At 36.5% G+C, this 14,007-nt stretch overlaps 1 protein-coding gene across 3 annotated transcripts in view; it reads right to left on the reverse strand.

Annotated features, from left to right (window-relative positions):
- Positions 1-14,007, reverse strand: part of CTNNA2 (catenin alpha 2) — a 1,106,640-nt gene that overhangs the window by 863,600 nt on the left and 229,033 nt on the right. For all 3 annotated transcript variants that reach the window (XM_032880681.1, XM_032880684.1, XM_032880682.1), the window contains one exon: positions 12,287-12,482. In XM_032880681.1, coding sequence (XP_032736572.1) covers positions 12,287-12,482 — 196 coding nt within the window. The remainder of the gene's footprint in view (positions 1-12,286; positions 12,483-14,007) is intronic.

Here is a 14,007-nt window from a genome sequence, read left to right on the forward strand (position 1 = left end):
TGTTGGTTTGTTTTGTAATTAAAAATATCGTAATACTTTACACATTTACAACTGGTCAGTTAGAAAGCCTAAGAACCTAACTTGTTGCCCAGATGTAGCAAGTCCAGTAACAGTAATAAATCATGGTAAAGGCAATGACTCCCAGGGTTTTAGAGCCTGCAGTGTGCTAGGTCTGGGGCTAAGCACTTTACGTGCATCCTGTCATCTGTGTTCCACAACAGTCCTGCAAGTATAGGTATAATTAGTCCCACTTAACTCAGGTGAACACTGGTGCAGGGAGGATAGGAACTTGCCCAAGTCACATAGCACAGGCAGCATGAAACTTGCAGAGTTGGAATTTGGCTCTGGGTCCACTACAAAACTACCCCCCACACTCTTTAATGCTCCTGCTGCCACCTTGCCCACTCTAGGGTGGACACGTACACACAGCATAGTATGCGTGTGCACTGATTTATATGCGTGTCAGCCACTTCCCTGACTTCTCTCTAGTCTCTGACCTTACCCTCCTTTCTTCTTTTCCAAGGATTTCTTTTTTCTTTCTGACTGTGGTTTGTATATCCTATAAGCCTCTTTAAGTCTATTCTGTGAAAGTCAAGAACAGTTTTACTTAGGCTGACAATTCAGGATCTCAATAAAGGGTATTAAAGGAAATAGTCTGGATTGGCAATCTTCTAAACTAGATTCTACATTTTATTCATACAGATGTATAATTTATCCTTCATTGCAAGTCAGTGTAAAAACAAAAATATTTCAGCATCCACACTGTGTTTGTTCTTGCCACTTTCCTTAAGCACATCAGCAGAAGGGCTCCTTATTACAGGTTTGTTTTTGTTTTTGTTTCTGTTCTCAGCTCTATTAATAATGTATCAATATTGTTCATTAGTTGTTACAAATGTACCATGATGACGTTAGATGTTAATAACAGGTGAAACTGGGTGTAGGGTATATGGTAATGTTCTATACTGTCTTTGTAAATTTTCTGTAAATTTAAGATCATTCTAAAATTATAGCTTTTTTAAATACAATAAGTTTGGGTGATTTTGTACAGACATGATTTTTCATAACAGTGGGGTGAACACCAAAGACAGACTGATAGATTGTTTGGTAACTCTATTTTTAGTTTTACAAAAACAAACAAACAAACAAACAAACAAAACGCCAAACTGTCTTCCAAAGTGGCAATAAGATTTCGCATCTGAGTGAGTAAGAGTTCTTGTTTCTCATCCTCACCAGCATTTGGTATTGTCAACTTGGGAAATTTTATGGATTCTAATAGGTATACAGTACAATCTCTTTGTTTTTCTTTGCACTTCCCTAATGACAAATGATGCTGAATATTTTTACCCATCTGCTTGTGTGTCATCTATATATCTTCCTTGGTGATTTGTCTAGTGAGGTCTTTTGCCATTTTTGAATCCAGTGATTCCTTTTCTTATTGTTGAATTGTAGGAGTTCTTAATACATTTTTAACAAGTCCTTTAACAGATATGTGACTTACATTTTCTCCCGGTCTATGGCTTGTCTTCATTCTCTTAGCACTCTTTCACAGAGCTAATGTTTTTAATTTTAAGTTCAAATTATCAATTTATCTTTCATTCATCATGCCTTTGATTGTTCTATTTTTAAATCATACCTCTACAGCCTGCTTAATTTTTTAATTATTGCCTGTCTTATATCAGAATGTAATATTTTTATAGTCAGGGAATGTCTGTTTTCTTTCTTCAGTATACTATATTCCAATCCCCCAAAATAGGGCAGGTACATAGTACTTAAATATTTGTTGAATTAATTGTTCTAGTCAATTAAGGTACATGGAGCTCTTTCAGCATTAATAGCATCTTATATAAAATATTGATAATAATACTTTAAATAACTAACAAAATAATATTGAAGGAATATATGCCAAGGGTCTTACAATGGCATGGCAGCCAATAATGGAAGCTATTGTTTTTATTATTCTTCCTGAAAGATTATGCATTTTTCAAAAGCCAAAAGCTCCAGTAAGAGGGATCAGATGAAAGAGTAATCTGTCATTATCTTCCAATATGTTGAAACAAGAGCCATACACAGGGCTTTAAGCTGACAAGAGACATTCCTGGGCCCTCAACTTAGTGCAAACTTTGGCATATGAATATGTTTTATTTAACCAAATATGCAACAGTTAAAACTACTGCAAATTTTAAAATATGCATCAAAGGAATCTTAAATTGTATAGCACTTTCACATTTATGCATTTTTCTTCATGATATTTTTATATCAAGCTTCTTTTTATTTTATCATCATTGTATTTATCTCTAGGTTTTTCTGTATTTTTTTAACATCTGATAGTAAAACTTCTGAAAATTAATTTTATTCCTGAATAACATCCTTTTCACTAGAAGAAAAAAGACTTAAACCAATTAAACATGATGTGTTAGTGATTCTTAAACTTTAGAATTGTAAGATTGGGGTACTAGCTGGAAATAAAGATTCTCAGTGGTACCTCAGCTATTCTGAATCTGGGTTTATGGCTAGGCTCAGGAATTTGAATTTTTATAGATATTACCCATCCTCACACAAGTGATTCTGAACCAAGAGGTCTGTGAACTTCGTTTTAGAAAAACACTTGTGAAAGTAGCCTCTATAAAGAAGGGGAAAGGATGCCGTGTGAGGGACAGTGAGCAGCAGTGGTCATGGACACAGAAGAGCATCATCAGATCCCTGAATTAGCTATACAGAGTCTGAGACTAAAGACCAACTTCAAGGTCTGCTTTTGCTTCATCTAATTAACATGAACTTTATTATATTACTTGATATTATTATTACCGAGAGAGAGAGTGACAAGTGTGAGCTGGGGGAGAGGTAGAGGGAGATGGAGGGAGAGAATCTTAAGCAGGCTCCACGCCCAGCATGGGGTCCAACACAGGACTCGATCTCATGATCCCGAGATCATAACTTGAGCCAAACTCATGAGTCGGTTGCTTAACTGACTGAGCCACCCAGGCATCCTCATAATCTTATTTTTTTAAAGCAATGGATCTACAGTCAACAAAGTCCAAGCTCAAGGAAGCAAGATCCAAAGAGATAAGTGATTACACTTTTTCTTTCTTTTGCTCTTTCCTAGGATTTGTCTCTCAAATCTCCATTTTCTGTCCTGAATTTCCTTTCTTCCCTGAAGGTGCACTCTTTCTGTGGAGACCTGATCCCCTAGCCTTCCAACCATACAAGCAAGATCCCACCCCATGATCAATAGGATGCTACATTAGAACATAGTAACATACCACTCACACAAAGATAGTCAAGCAGCAGTGAAGAGTCAGCACACAGCACAGAAAAGCAAGTCAAATATCTCTAGGAAAACAAAAATTCAGAACACCAAGAGCGGAAGCATAAACCAAGGAATATTTGGGAGATACTCATCCTGAGAAAAAGGACAAGCAGAGTTGTAGTGGAATCCTTGCAATACCCCCAGCTCTCCTTCTCCTTAGAGAGCTTAACTCTACGGATAGGGCTCCTATATATGTATCTATCTCCTATAGAGAGAAAATTCCCTCACCATCCCCCACATTGTGTTGTTTTATATATTAATAGGGTAGGTGGAAGATGAGAGACAGCATTATCTGACAGTAGGAGGTTCTTGGCCAGGGAAATGGCCTTGGATCAGATCTTAGCTAGAGAGTTCACAGAGTTGATAAGAACTAGAGATTTTGTGGGACCAGTTCATTCCACCAACATCACACCCAACAACAAAGGGGGTGGGGGAAGAGAAAGTCTAAGTCATCAGGAGGCAAAGGTCTCTCTCCTCAGAGATGTGAGGGACACCCTTCTCTCTCTACTACTTTTTTTCAGTCTTATCTTTCTATCTCTGTCTACTATTCATCATTCACTCAATAAATATTTTCTAAAGATTTTATTTATTTATTTGAAAGAGAGAGAGAGAGTGAGCCAATCATGAGCAGGGGCGAGGGGCAGAGGGACAAGAAGACTCCCTGCTGAGTGGAGAATCTGGTGTGGGGCTCAATCCCAGGACCCTGAGATCATGATCTGAGTCAAAGTCAGATACCTGACTGACTGAGCCACCCAGGTATCCCAGTTACTCAATAAATACTGACTGGTTAAAAAAAAAAAAAAAAAATTAATGATGGGACTAGATGATATCACCATATCACAATAGTTGAGGTTGTATCCAAACAAATAAACCAAACCCTATATGAGCAGAAAATGGTTTGGCCATCTCGGACTTAAAAAAAATGATTCCATGAAGAAACTACCTCTTTTATTTGCACCTATTGTCACTTCACTCTATGGGATTCCTCTTAAAGTTGGATGAGGGCCATGTACATGTTTGCCTATACCCTGGCCTGGCTGCTATAACTTCCTAGACAGAGAGTGGACAATCAGAGAATGTTGTTGACTGAAGATAGACTACCCAAGTAACTGATCCAGGGCTCAAGAGGGTGTGGAATTATAAAAACGGGATGGCGTGGAAGCAACTGTTGTGTTACCACTTAAATGGAGCTGCTTATTGGACAAATGTGAAGAAGACTGCTTATCACTCAAAGTATAGCTTTTGGATCTATGTCAAATCAAAGAAGATTCATAAAGGCAATATGTGAGCATCCCATTGCTAGCAGATGCTAGTACATACCAAATAAATTTAAAAATTCTTAGACAATTAAGCCTATTATAAATTGGCATTTTTAGCTGCAGTAACAATCAGTTCTATTCAATAAATAAACCCCTTAGAAACATATGAGAGACCCACATAGATGCTGGTTACAGACAAACTTTTTAAAAAAATCTACAACAGTGTTCAAATATTAAATATACAGAATTCATTAAAACCACCTCCTCTTTTGTTCAAAACAATGAGATAGTTTCAACCAATCTACTTTGGTTCTAGTCTTTTCTATAAAACCAACTGTTGGGTACATCTCTCCTCCTTCCTTCCTGTTTTCTAGATAAATAAATGTACCTTCTGTGTTATCTCATGCAACCAACCTGAGCCTTTTCCCTTTGTATCTATGATCACTCTCACCAGTGGTTCCTTCTCTTGGTCTATGCTTGGATACTTCTGATTTGGGCTCAACAAAATAAGCAAATAAACAAAAAATCATACTCTTTGCTTGCCTTTAATTATTTTCTAATCACTCTTTGATTTTTCCCCTTCCACATTGTGGCAATCTTTGAATCATGCCATAAGTGCTCACTATGTGCCAGGCCCAGGGATACATAAAATCATAACATATGGTCCCTCATTTGAGTACCAGACTATCTACAGAAGCAAAAGTACAATGATGTATATAGTGCAATGATGGCCAAATAAGAATATGGTGAGCTTTCCTCTATATCCATTACTTTACCATCTACTCTGTTCCTTCAGCTTCCCGAAAATAAACTTTTAAATAAAATTAATGATACCTTTCTAGCAAAATCCAAGGCATTTTTTCATTATTTATCCTCCCCGATCTCAGAAAAATCTGATGTAATTGCAACAGCATTCTAGAGTCTAGATTGATCACTGTCTCCTTTGCAAAATATTCTATTCTCTTTGATTTCAGGATTCTGTACTACCTTTGTTCTCTGGTCATATTTCAGGGCATGCCTCTCCTCTCTGTTTCTATCCCATCTTGTAATCTTAATTGAGCCTTTCATCTAAAACTGAACCTACATCTCTCTATTCTTCTCTATATATCTATTGGCAATTACTAAAAAAAAAAAAAAATTCTGTCTCTGAAAGCTTCATTTATCAACTCAAAAGATGTCAAATTTCTCTGTTTCTTCAAAGTTCCATTTCCATAGCATTAACCATCTGCTAGGCAGTTCCTCTCATTCATCGATGTTTAAGATCAAATCAGTCACTTCTCTCCATCCCTGTCACCCCTTAAATATCCCAATTAAATTGTCTAGAGCCAAAAATTTAGAGTAAATATTAACTCTTGTTTCTTCCTTTCAAGAAATGGCATATCTTTTATTCTTTTTCACAATGCTTGTAACATCTAGTTTCTTATTTCTCTTCTTATTGCCACCACCCCAATCCAAGAACCTCAAAGTACCTCTACAGTAACATATAAGCAATCTGAGTCCAATCTTTCTCTGATTTAGTCAACTTTCCATGAGGTTACCAAAATAATCTGTAAAATATCACTTAAAGAGGGAGGAGCCAATCAGCTAGCTTCCTTCTTTTCTTCCTATCTTTATTGCATCATGTTGTCTATACACAGCCTAATTGCTAAATTTTCCCACTATAGTCCCTTCTTATCATCTTACCAGATTTCTAACTATGCCTGAATATGAAACTTCTCATCAAATCAAGGCTTTGCAATCCATTTCCCAATTATCAATATCATTCAAATCTCTTTCCCTTTTTAAAAAATCATGTTGCTTCAACATGAAATGCTTACTCCACTATTCTTGACAGATTTTTAATCCATGCTTAGCTTTCCTCCTTGCTAATCCCAGCCTCATACCTTTCTTTTCCAACAGCACTTTAAATATTAATTGTCCTACAGATTTGGTTCCCTAGTATACACTTAAAGTATATTCTCAGAGTACCTTCAGAAGGTCAGGCATTATAAGACATCATTAAAAAAAAAAAAGACATCATTTAGCATAGAATACATCTATCCACAACAAATTAACATAGACTATCAGGATGTTTCTCCTATGTAAATCTCACCTGTCTAACTCCATGTAAACTACAGGCTTATAGACCTATTAAAATGAGTGACTGTCATCTGCTTCCTACTGTGAAATAGTAGCTGACTAACAGGGATTGATGAGTCATTGAAATGGAGATAATCAACAAGATGAGGATTAATCACCTAGGGAATTTTTTAATTTATTTTTTTTCCATTTTATTTTATTTTATTTTACTTCTTTTCAATGTTCTAGCATTCATTGTTTATGCACCACACCGAGTGCTCCTTGCAATATGTGCCCTCCATAATACCCACCACCAAGTTCACCTAATCCCCTACTGCCCCCATGGTCCATATATACAATGGAGTATTATGCCTCCATCAGAAAGAATGAATACCCAACTTTTGTATCAACATGGACAGAACTGGAAGAGATTATGCTGAGTGAAATAAGTCAAGCAGAGAGAGTCAATTTTCATATGGTTTCACTTCCCTGTGGAACATAAGGAATAACACAGAAGACATCAGGAGATGGAGAGGAGTGAATTGGGGGAAATTGGAGGAGGAGACAAACCACGAGAGACTGTGGACTCTGAGAATCACCTAGGGAATTTAAAAAACCTTGATGCCTGGGTCCTACTCCACAGTTTCTAACTTAACTGATAGGAATTAAGGCCTAAACATCAAGAGTTTCAAAAGCTTCTCAGGCAATATTGAGAACCCCAGACTAGTCCATAGTGCGGAAAGAGTTTCAAATCCAGGAATGTCTTAATGGTAAAGGTTAAAAATGTTTTGGCGGGGTGCCTGGGTGGCTCAGTCATCAATCATCTGCCTTTGGCTCAGGTCACAATCCCAAGGTCCTTGGATCGAGCCCTGGCATCAATCTCCCTACTCAGTGGGAAGCCTGTTTCTCTCTCTCCAAGTCCTGTTTGTGTTCCCTCTCTTGCTGTGTCTCTGTCAAATAAATAAATAAAATCTTAAAAAAAAAAAAATGTTTTGGCATTCTCTGTCCCAAGCTTTGTTTCCCCAGAGCTTCAATATAAAGACATGCCATGTGCTAGAGTGACCATGCTAAGTACTTTGGGAGTAGAAATACGTACACATCACTGTTCCTATCCTGATGAAGTTTAAATTTAATTTAGGAGACAATATACATATATGTAATTACTTTTACCTTAGCTATGATAAAACAGATACACAGACACACAGACATAGACACAGACACACACACACATCCCTGACCAAATATTCCGTCTTTACCTAAGTCTAAAATATCAAGAGTTCCAAATTTCAAGTACAGTGATTTATATTCTTTAATATCTATTTTGATTATTTATTTTTGTCATTTTTTTTAAACAGCGATTCTATCACACTTGTACTCAAAACACCTTTTTTTTTTTTTTTTCAGGTTAGAACCTAAAAGTACAGGAAAATCTACTGGAATAATCTAGAGTAAAAATATCATCACCCCTCATACTGAGCACTTTTAAGAATCTGGCATAGAGCCTAGGTTTAAAAGAGATAATACATTTTTCAAATGATAAAGAAATTCAAACAACACTAAGTCAGCCTAGAAACAATAACGGCATAACTAGATAATTTCATATATAATCTTGCTGTATTACGGTGGTTATAATCATGGATGCTGTGAAATCTCAAAAAACAAAATAAAAACAAAAATCAACAAGAAATGCTTCTGTATTAAAAGTCTGAAAATGGAGTTGCACAATGTTAAAACTTCTGGCTTTGACTCATGCTGAAAATTATTGAGAAAGTGGCAACACTTCTGATCATTTGATTTAAAAGCAAAAACAACTCAATAGTAACAGATAACCTCTCAGCTTTGGTTCTAAACTATGCATTATTTGATAAGTGAGCATATACAGACACTAGAGCCAGGAAGATATTATTTCTCAATGTCAGTATTCCCATAATTTCTGAATATCATCTTACAGTAGATTTCTATGATGGGAGGAAAGATACTAAGTTATGAAGTTTCCAATAACTAAATAGTCCTGTTCTAATCCTTAAGTGTTCCCCTTGATCTCCTTCTCTCTCTCCAAAAATCACCCCAGGCTCTCATTTGTAAATAAAATCGAGCTATGGGGCCAATGGACAAATTGGATAAACCCAGATGGGCTAAGGAGATTATACACCAAGAACTGAGAAGGGGCAGAGTGCAGAAAGGAGAGCCCATGGGCACAGATGCGAAGGAGAGCCTGAGGACCTTGTTGTCAGAGACAAGAGGCATCTCTCACATATGACAGACATCTGAACTCTATTTGTGGGTGAGAGATATTTGACAATGAAAGAAACAGAAAAAGAAAATTTCTAAAGCTTTTTCCTATAGAATGTTTGTTATTTTGCAGGCTAAAGTAATGTTTCCTTAAATCTGACAATGTTCAGCAAAATGGACATGTGATAGTTGAGCTTTTTTTTTTTTTTAAGATTTTATTCATATATTTGAGAGAGAGAGAGAGAGTGGCAGAGGGAGAGAGAGAGGCAGACTCCCCACTAAACTGGGAGCCTGACGCTGGGCTCCATCCCAGGACTCAGGGATCATGACCTGAGCCAAAAGCAGATACTTAACTGGCTGAGCCTCCCAGGTGCCTCACTAGTTGAGCTTGTATAGAGTTAACACATAGGCATCACTTCCGATACATAATTTTTCTATAATATGAGGTGGATAATACAGAGAAAGCTTAAAATATCCTCTATAAGAGTGACTTCTGTAAACTGTCCTAAACTAGCATCTTCAAAAAATCTCACTCTTGGGATGCCCAGGTGGCTCAGCTGGTTAAGCATCCTCCTTCAGCTTGGGTCATGATCTCGGGGGCCTGGGATGGAGACCCATGTCAGGCTCCCACTTCTCCCTCTCCCTCAGCTTGTATTCTCTCTCTCTCTCATGAATAAATAAAATCTTTAAAAAAAAAATCCCACTCTCATATCCCCTGGACAGGCTGGCCAAGAACTATGTTGGTTATTATATCACGTCCAAAAAAAAAAAAAAAAAATAGCATTCCTTGTATAAGCTTTGAGAAAAGGGAAATATTAATTTCTACAGAATGTGTGAAAACTAAATTGCAAGGAAAAAATAAAGGAAAGCTATAAGATTGTTGAAAAAAAACTAAAAAGGAAAATATATCACCATAAAAGATAAATGCTTTGAGAAAGCATTCTAGGGACCAATCAAAACCCTCCTCACTAGGGATAGGTTCACTATCCTGAGTGTGGTGATGGTTTTACAGTGTATACATTTGTCAAAGCTTACAAAATTGTGCACTTTAAATGTATGCAATTTATTATGTGGCAGTCACCCTAAAAAAGAAAGGGAAAAAACCTACATATGCATGAAAACAAACAGTGTACATTTGCAATTCAGAAAGAATACCAGTCTTCAACAACACTTGAAAATTTGGAAGCTTTCTTGTTAAAACACATATACAAATATTCTTCACCCACATTAGATGAAATCTATAAAATCTAACATTTCAAATTACATAACAATTTATATTAGGGTAATGTAAATGAAATTAACTTTCAGGGGAGAGAAGATAGGGAAGAAGATGGCAGCATGAAGAATGATGGCTGTTGGTGGAGAAGGAGGGTTGGTATTTCCAAGGACTAAATATCCATCTGTGAATTTTAAAAAGTGGTAGTTTTGTAGGAAGAAAAGCGATGGAACATTTATTCATCTATTGCTTCATTTATTCAAAAAATACTCATTGAAGTCTTCTGACTGCTAAGAACCGCAGAGCATGGATCAGCAAAAGAGACACGGTCTGGTTTCTATCTTTATGAATTTATAGTATTGCAGGGTAGAAAATTATCAGTCAGGTTACTTCACAAATATTAAACTCTCCTATGCAATGTGATAAGGGAAAAAGCAACAACAACAACAAAAAAAACACAAAAGTGTCAGGAAAGGTTTCACTAGGAAGGTTTTCTTTGAGCTGGGATGTGCAGAATGAGTCATCCTTAACTATGTAAAAGAGGACAGTATGTACTAAAGCCCTGGGGCAGGTAGAACATGGTACTTCTAAACAAATAAGACAGGAACTGGTCCCCTTAAGAGATATTTTGGAATTAAAAATCTATGGGACTTTGTAATAGTCTGTATTTGGAAGGAAAGAAAAATAACAAGAATGATACCAAGATTTCTGCAACGTGCAATGGGATACATATGAAGGGCTTTGACTGAGATAGGAAACACATGAAGGAGGCCAGGCTGGGGCGTAATCTGTTCTGATTTCATGGCATTTTCAATCACAAATTCTGAACAGAACTACACCAAAATTAAAACTACACCAAAATTAAAAACTTCTGTGTATCAAAGAACACAACAAATGGAGTGAAAAGGAAACCTACAGAATGGGAGAACCCATTTGCAAAACAATAATAAGGGGCTCATATCCAAAACGGATAAAGAAGCTCACAACGCAACGACAACACAAACTGATTTAAAAGTGGACAAAGGACATGAACACACATTTTTCCAAGGAAGACAGACAAAAGGCCAACCAGCATATGACAAGGTGCTCAATATAACTAATTATTAGATAAATGCTAATGGAAAGCACAAGGAGCCATCACCCTACACGCATTATGATGACTATGATAAAAAAGAAAAGAAAACAAGCGTTCACAAGGATATGGCTCAACTGGAACCCTTGTGCACTGTTGGTGAAAATGTAAAAGGGTACAGTTGCTATGGAAAATAGTACAGAACTTCCTCAAAAAAATAAAAGTAGAATTACCATAAAATCCAACAATTCCATCTCTAGGTATATACACAAAAGAACTGAAAAAGAGGTATTTCTATATTCATGTTCATAGCAGAATTGTTCACAATAGCCAAAAGGCGGAAGAAACCCATGTCTATCAATGGATGAAGGGATAAAGAAAATGTGGTATATACATATACTAGATATTTTCAGTCCTAAAAATGAAGGAAATTCTGACCCATGCTCCAACATGGATGAACCATGAAGACATTATGCTAAGTGAAATAAGTCAGTCACTAAGAAATACTATATGGTCCCACTTATATACAATGTGGTGAATATACGTAACACTACTGAATTATACACTTTAAAAAAAAAGGTTAAAATGGTATACTTTATGTTATGTATATTTTACCACAATTAAACATTTTAAGTATGCTGAAAAATTGCATTATAGCTAACTAGCTAGTTATATAATTAACTGATCATAGAGATCTAACTAGCTATGAACTGAAGATATAAATTTGAAAATCATACAAACCAATAATAATTTCATTATATTATTTTACAATCATCTCCTCCCTCCTCTTTAAAACCCAGGATGTTCAGTGACTCTGTAAGTATGAGGTATTCTCATCCTGCCCTCCCTAGAGCCCCAGTATGACACAGGAGTCCACATTCATCTACCAAGAGAAAACAACTTGGAAATCTGGAAGTAACTGCGGACATAAAGCTTTCATAGCTGTGCTTACTTACTGCCACAACTAAAAACATCTCTATTTGTCTATGCACCTAAGCCCAGCAAATATTAAAAATGACAAGCACAGATACTGAGGAAAAACAGAAGATGACTTCTTTGAGCAAATATGAACTGATTCTAGAGATAAATCCATTGTTAGCACATCAATATATAACCGTCTTGAACAATATTATTCTTCCTACCTTGTTTGCGCACATCCTCTACCGCAGCGACCAATTCTTCTTTGAGATCTTGGCTCTCTTTGGCGATCTGTTCACCCTTATCCAGGAAGTTTTGAGTGGCTTGCTCTACAGATGCCGCCAGTACATGGGCTTTCTTTGACCTCCCTTTCTTTTTACCAGATGGGCCTTTGTTGCTCGTGTTGACAAGGGTTGTCACCTTAAAGACGAAAGGAAAACTGTCAAACTAATCTGCACAATTGTCTAGAAAAAAACACATTATCATCTCGTCATTTTAAAATAGTCCTTGTTTGTTAATTCATGAATGCACATCCCATGAAATAATCTTAAGGAAAATGGGGAATTATATGGGTTAGCATATAAATAAACAGCCATTTATTTCATAGAGGAAAAAAAAAAGTATGTGAATGAGTTGGAAGAGCAGACCCACTGGTAGTTTAGTTTCTAGTTCAATGGACATCATGCTTTCACAGATTGGTAAGACATTGTACACCGGAGTACCCAGTTTTGGGGAAGCAAGAAAAGGAAAACCAATGTGGAGTTCTCTCCAAGCAATTCAGGAGGACCAACATCTAGTCTGAGTCCCCAGAGTCAGGATAAAGGTAAAAGAACAGTTAATAAAGGGTGGGTCATCAACACCCATTACTTACAGGTCACTCACCAAGGACTTTTGAAGAACTATGCTATCTCTGAATTCATCTTATAAAAACAAAATGGTAAATTTGATCTGAGGGAACCGAATAATTCAGTCTCAACATTTGGTTAACCAGCTAAAATTTCCAGACTTGAAAGTAGATTTTCATTGCCACTCCTTTTCCAAGTATCATGATTTGTATACATATCTCAACTGCCAAACTTCTTTTAGTACTATAAGAGTTATTTAATTTGCTAACAAAGCTGTTAGTATCTTTGAAACAACTTATCTCCTATAGATTTCTGATCCTTTCTTTTCTACCAGTGAGAAGTTTGAGAGTGGGTGGGGGGGAGAACTGGTTTCATAGTCTGTTAAGCAAACGCTCTGAGTCACTGTGGCCTCCATATTTTTTATCGGCTTCATAAGAATGTGGATGCTGTGGTTTATTTTCATTAACATTTGCCCTGATTAGCAGACTCTGGATTTTACTGGAGATTATCAAGAAAACTAGTCCACACGAAAGTTCCAAATGCTATTGTTTCTGCTATCTTATCCAAAATCCAAGAGCAAACAAAGTGATTAGTCAAAGTCACAATTAATGTCCAGTCAGTTTATAGGGCAAGCAATAACACCAGAGGGGAAAAAGTATTGAATAAATGCAAACTAAGATGATGAATGCAAGCAGAAGCGATACTTAAGAGGTGGTGAATGTAACACTGGGAGCTGTCATACTTAGCTCTCTTTTGACTGCTAAATAATTAGATGCAGTGAATTAAAGAAAGACTCTATAAGGACATTTAAGTACAAACACTAGACCAAAAAAAAAAAAAAAAAAAAAAAGGAAGGTACCATCATTAAGAATAAGACTGTCAGATAGCTGTAAAATGTGTATGTATCCCATAACACATTAGTCTTTTCGGTTCCACCCACAATGAGGCAACCGTCAGAAGAAAGACAGCCTGTCACAAAAGTTACTTTCCTAAGGTACAAGAGTGTTCTTTTTGGTTTTGTTGTTTATTTTTTTAAGATTTTATTTTTTTGACAGAGAGTACAAGCAGGGGAGTGGCAGGCAGAGGGAAAGGGAGCAGCA

Source organism: Lontra canadensis, unplaced genomic scaffold, assembly GCF_010015895.1.
Source record: "Lontra canadensis isolate GAN:19392208 unplaced genomic scaffold, GSC_riverotter_1.0 scaffold71, whole genome shotgun sequence".
Classification (NCBI taxonomy): Eukaryota; Metazoa; Chordata; class Mammalia; order Carnivora; family Mustelidae; genus Lontra; species Lontra canadensis.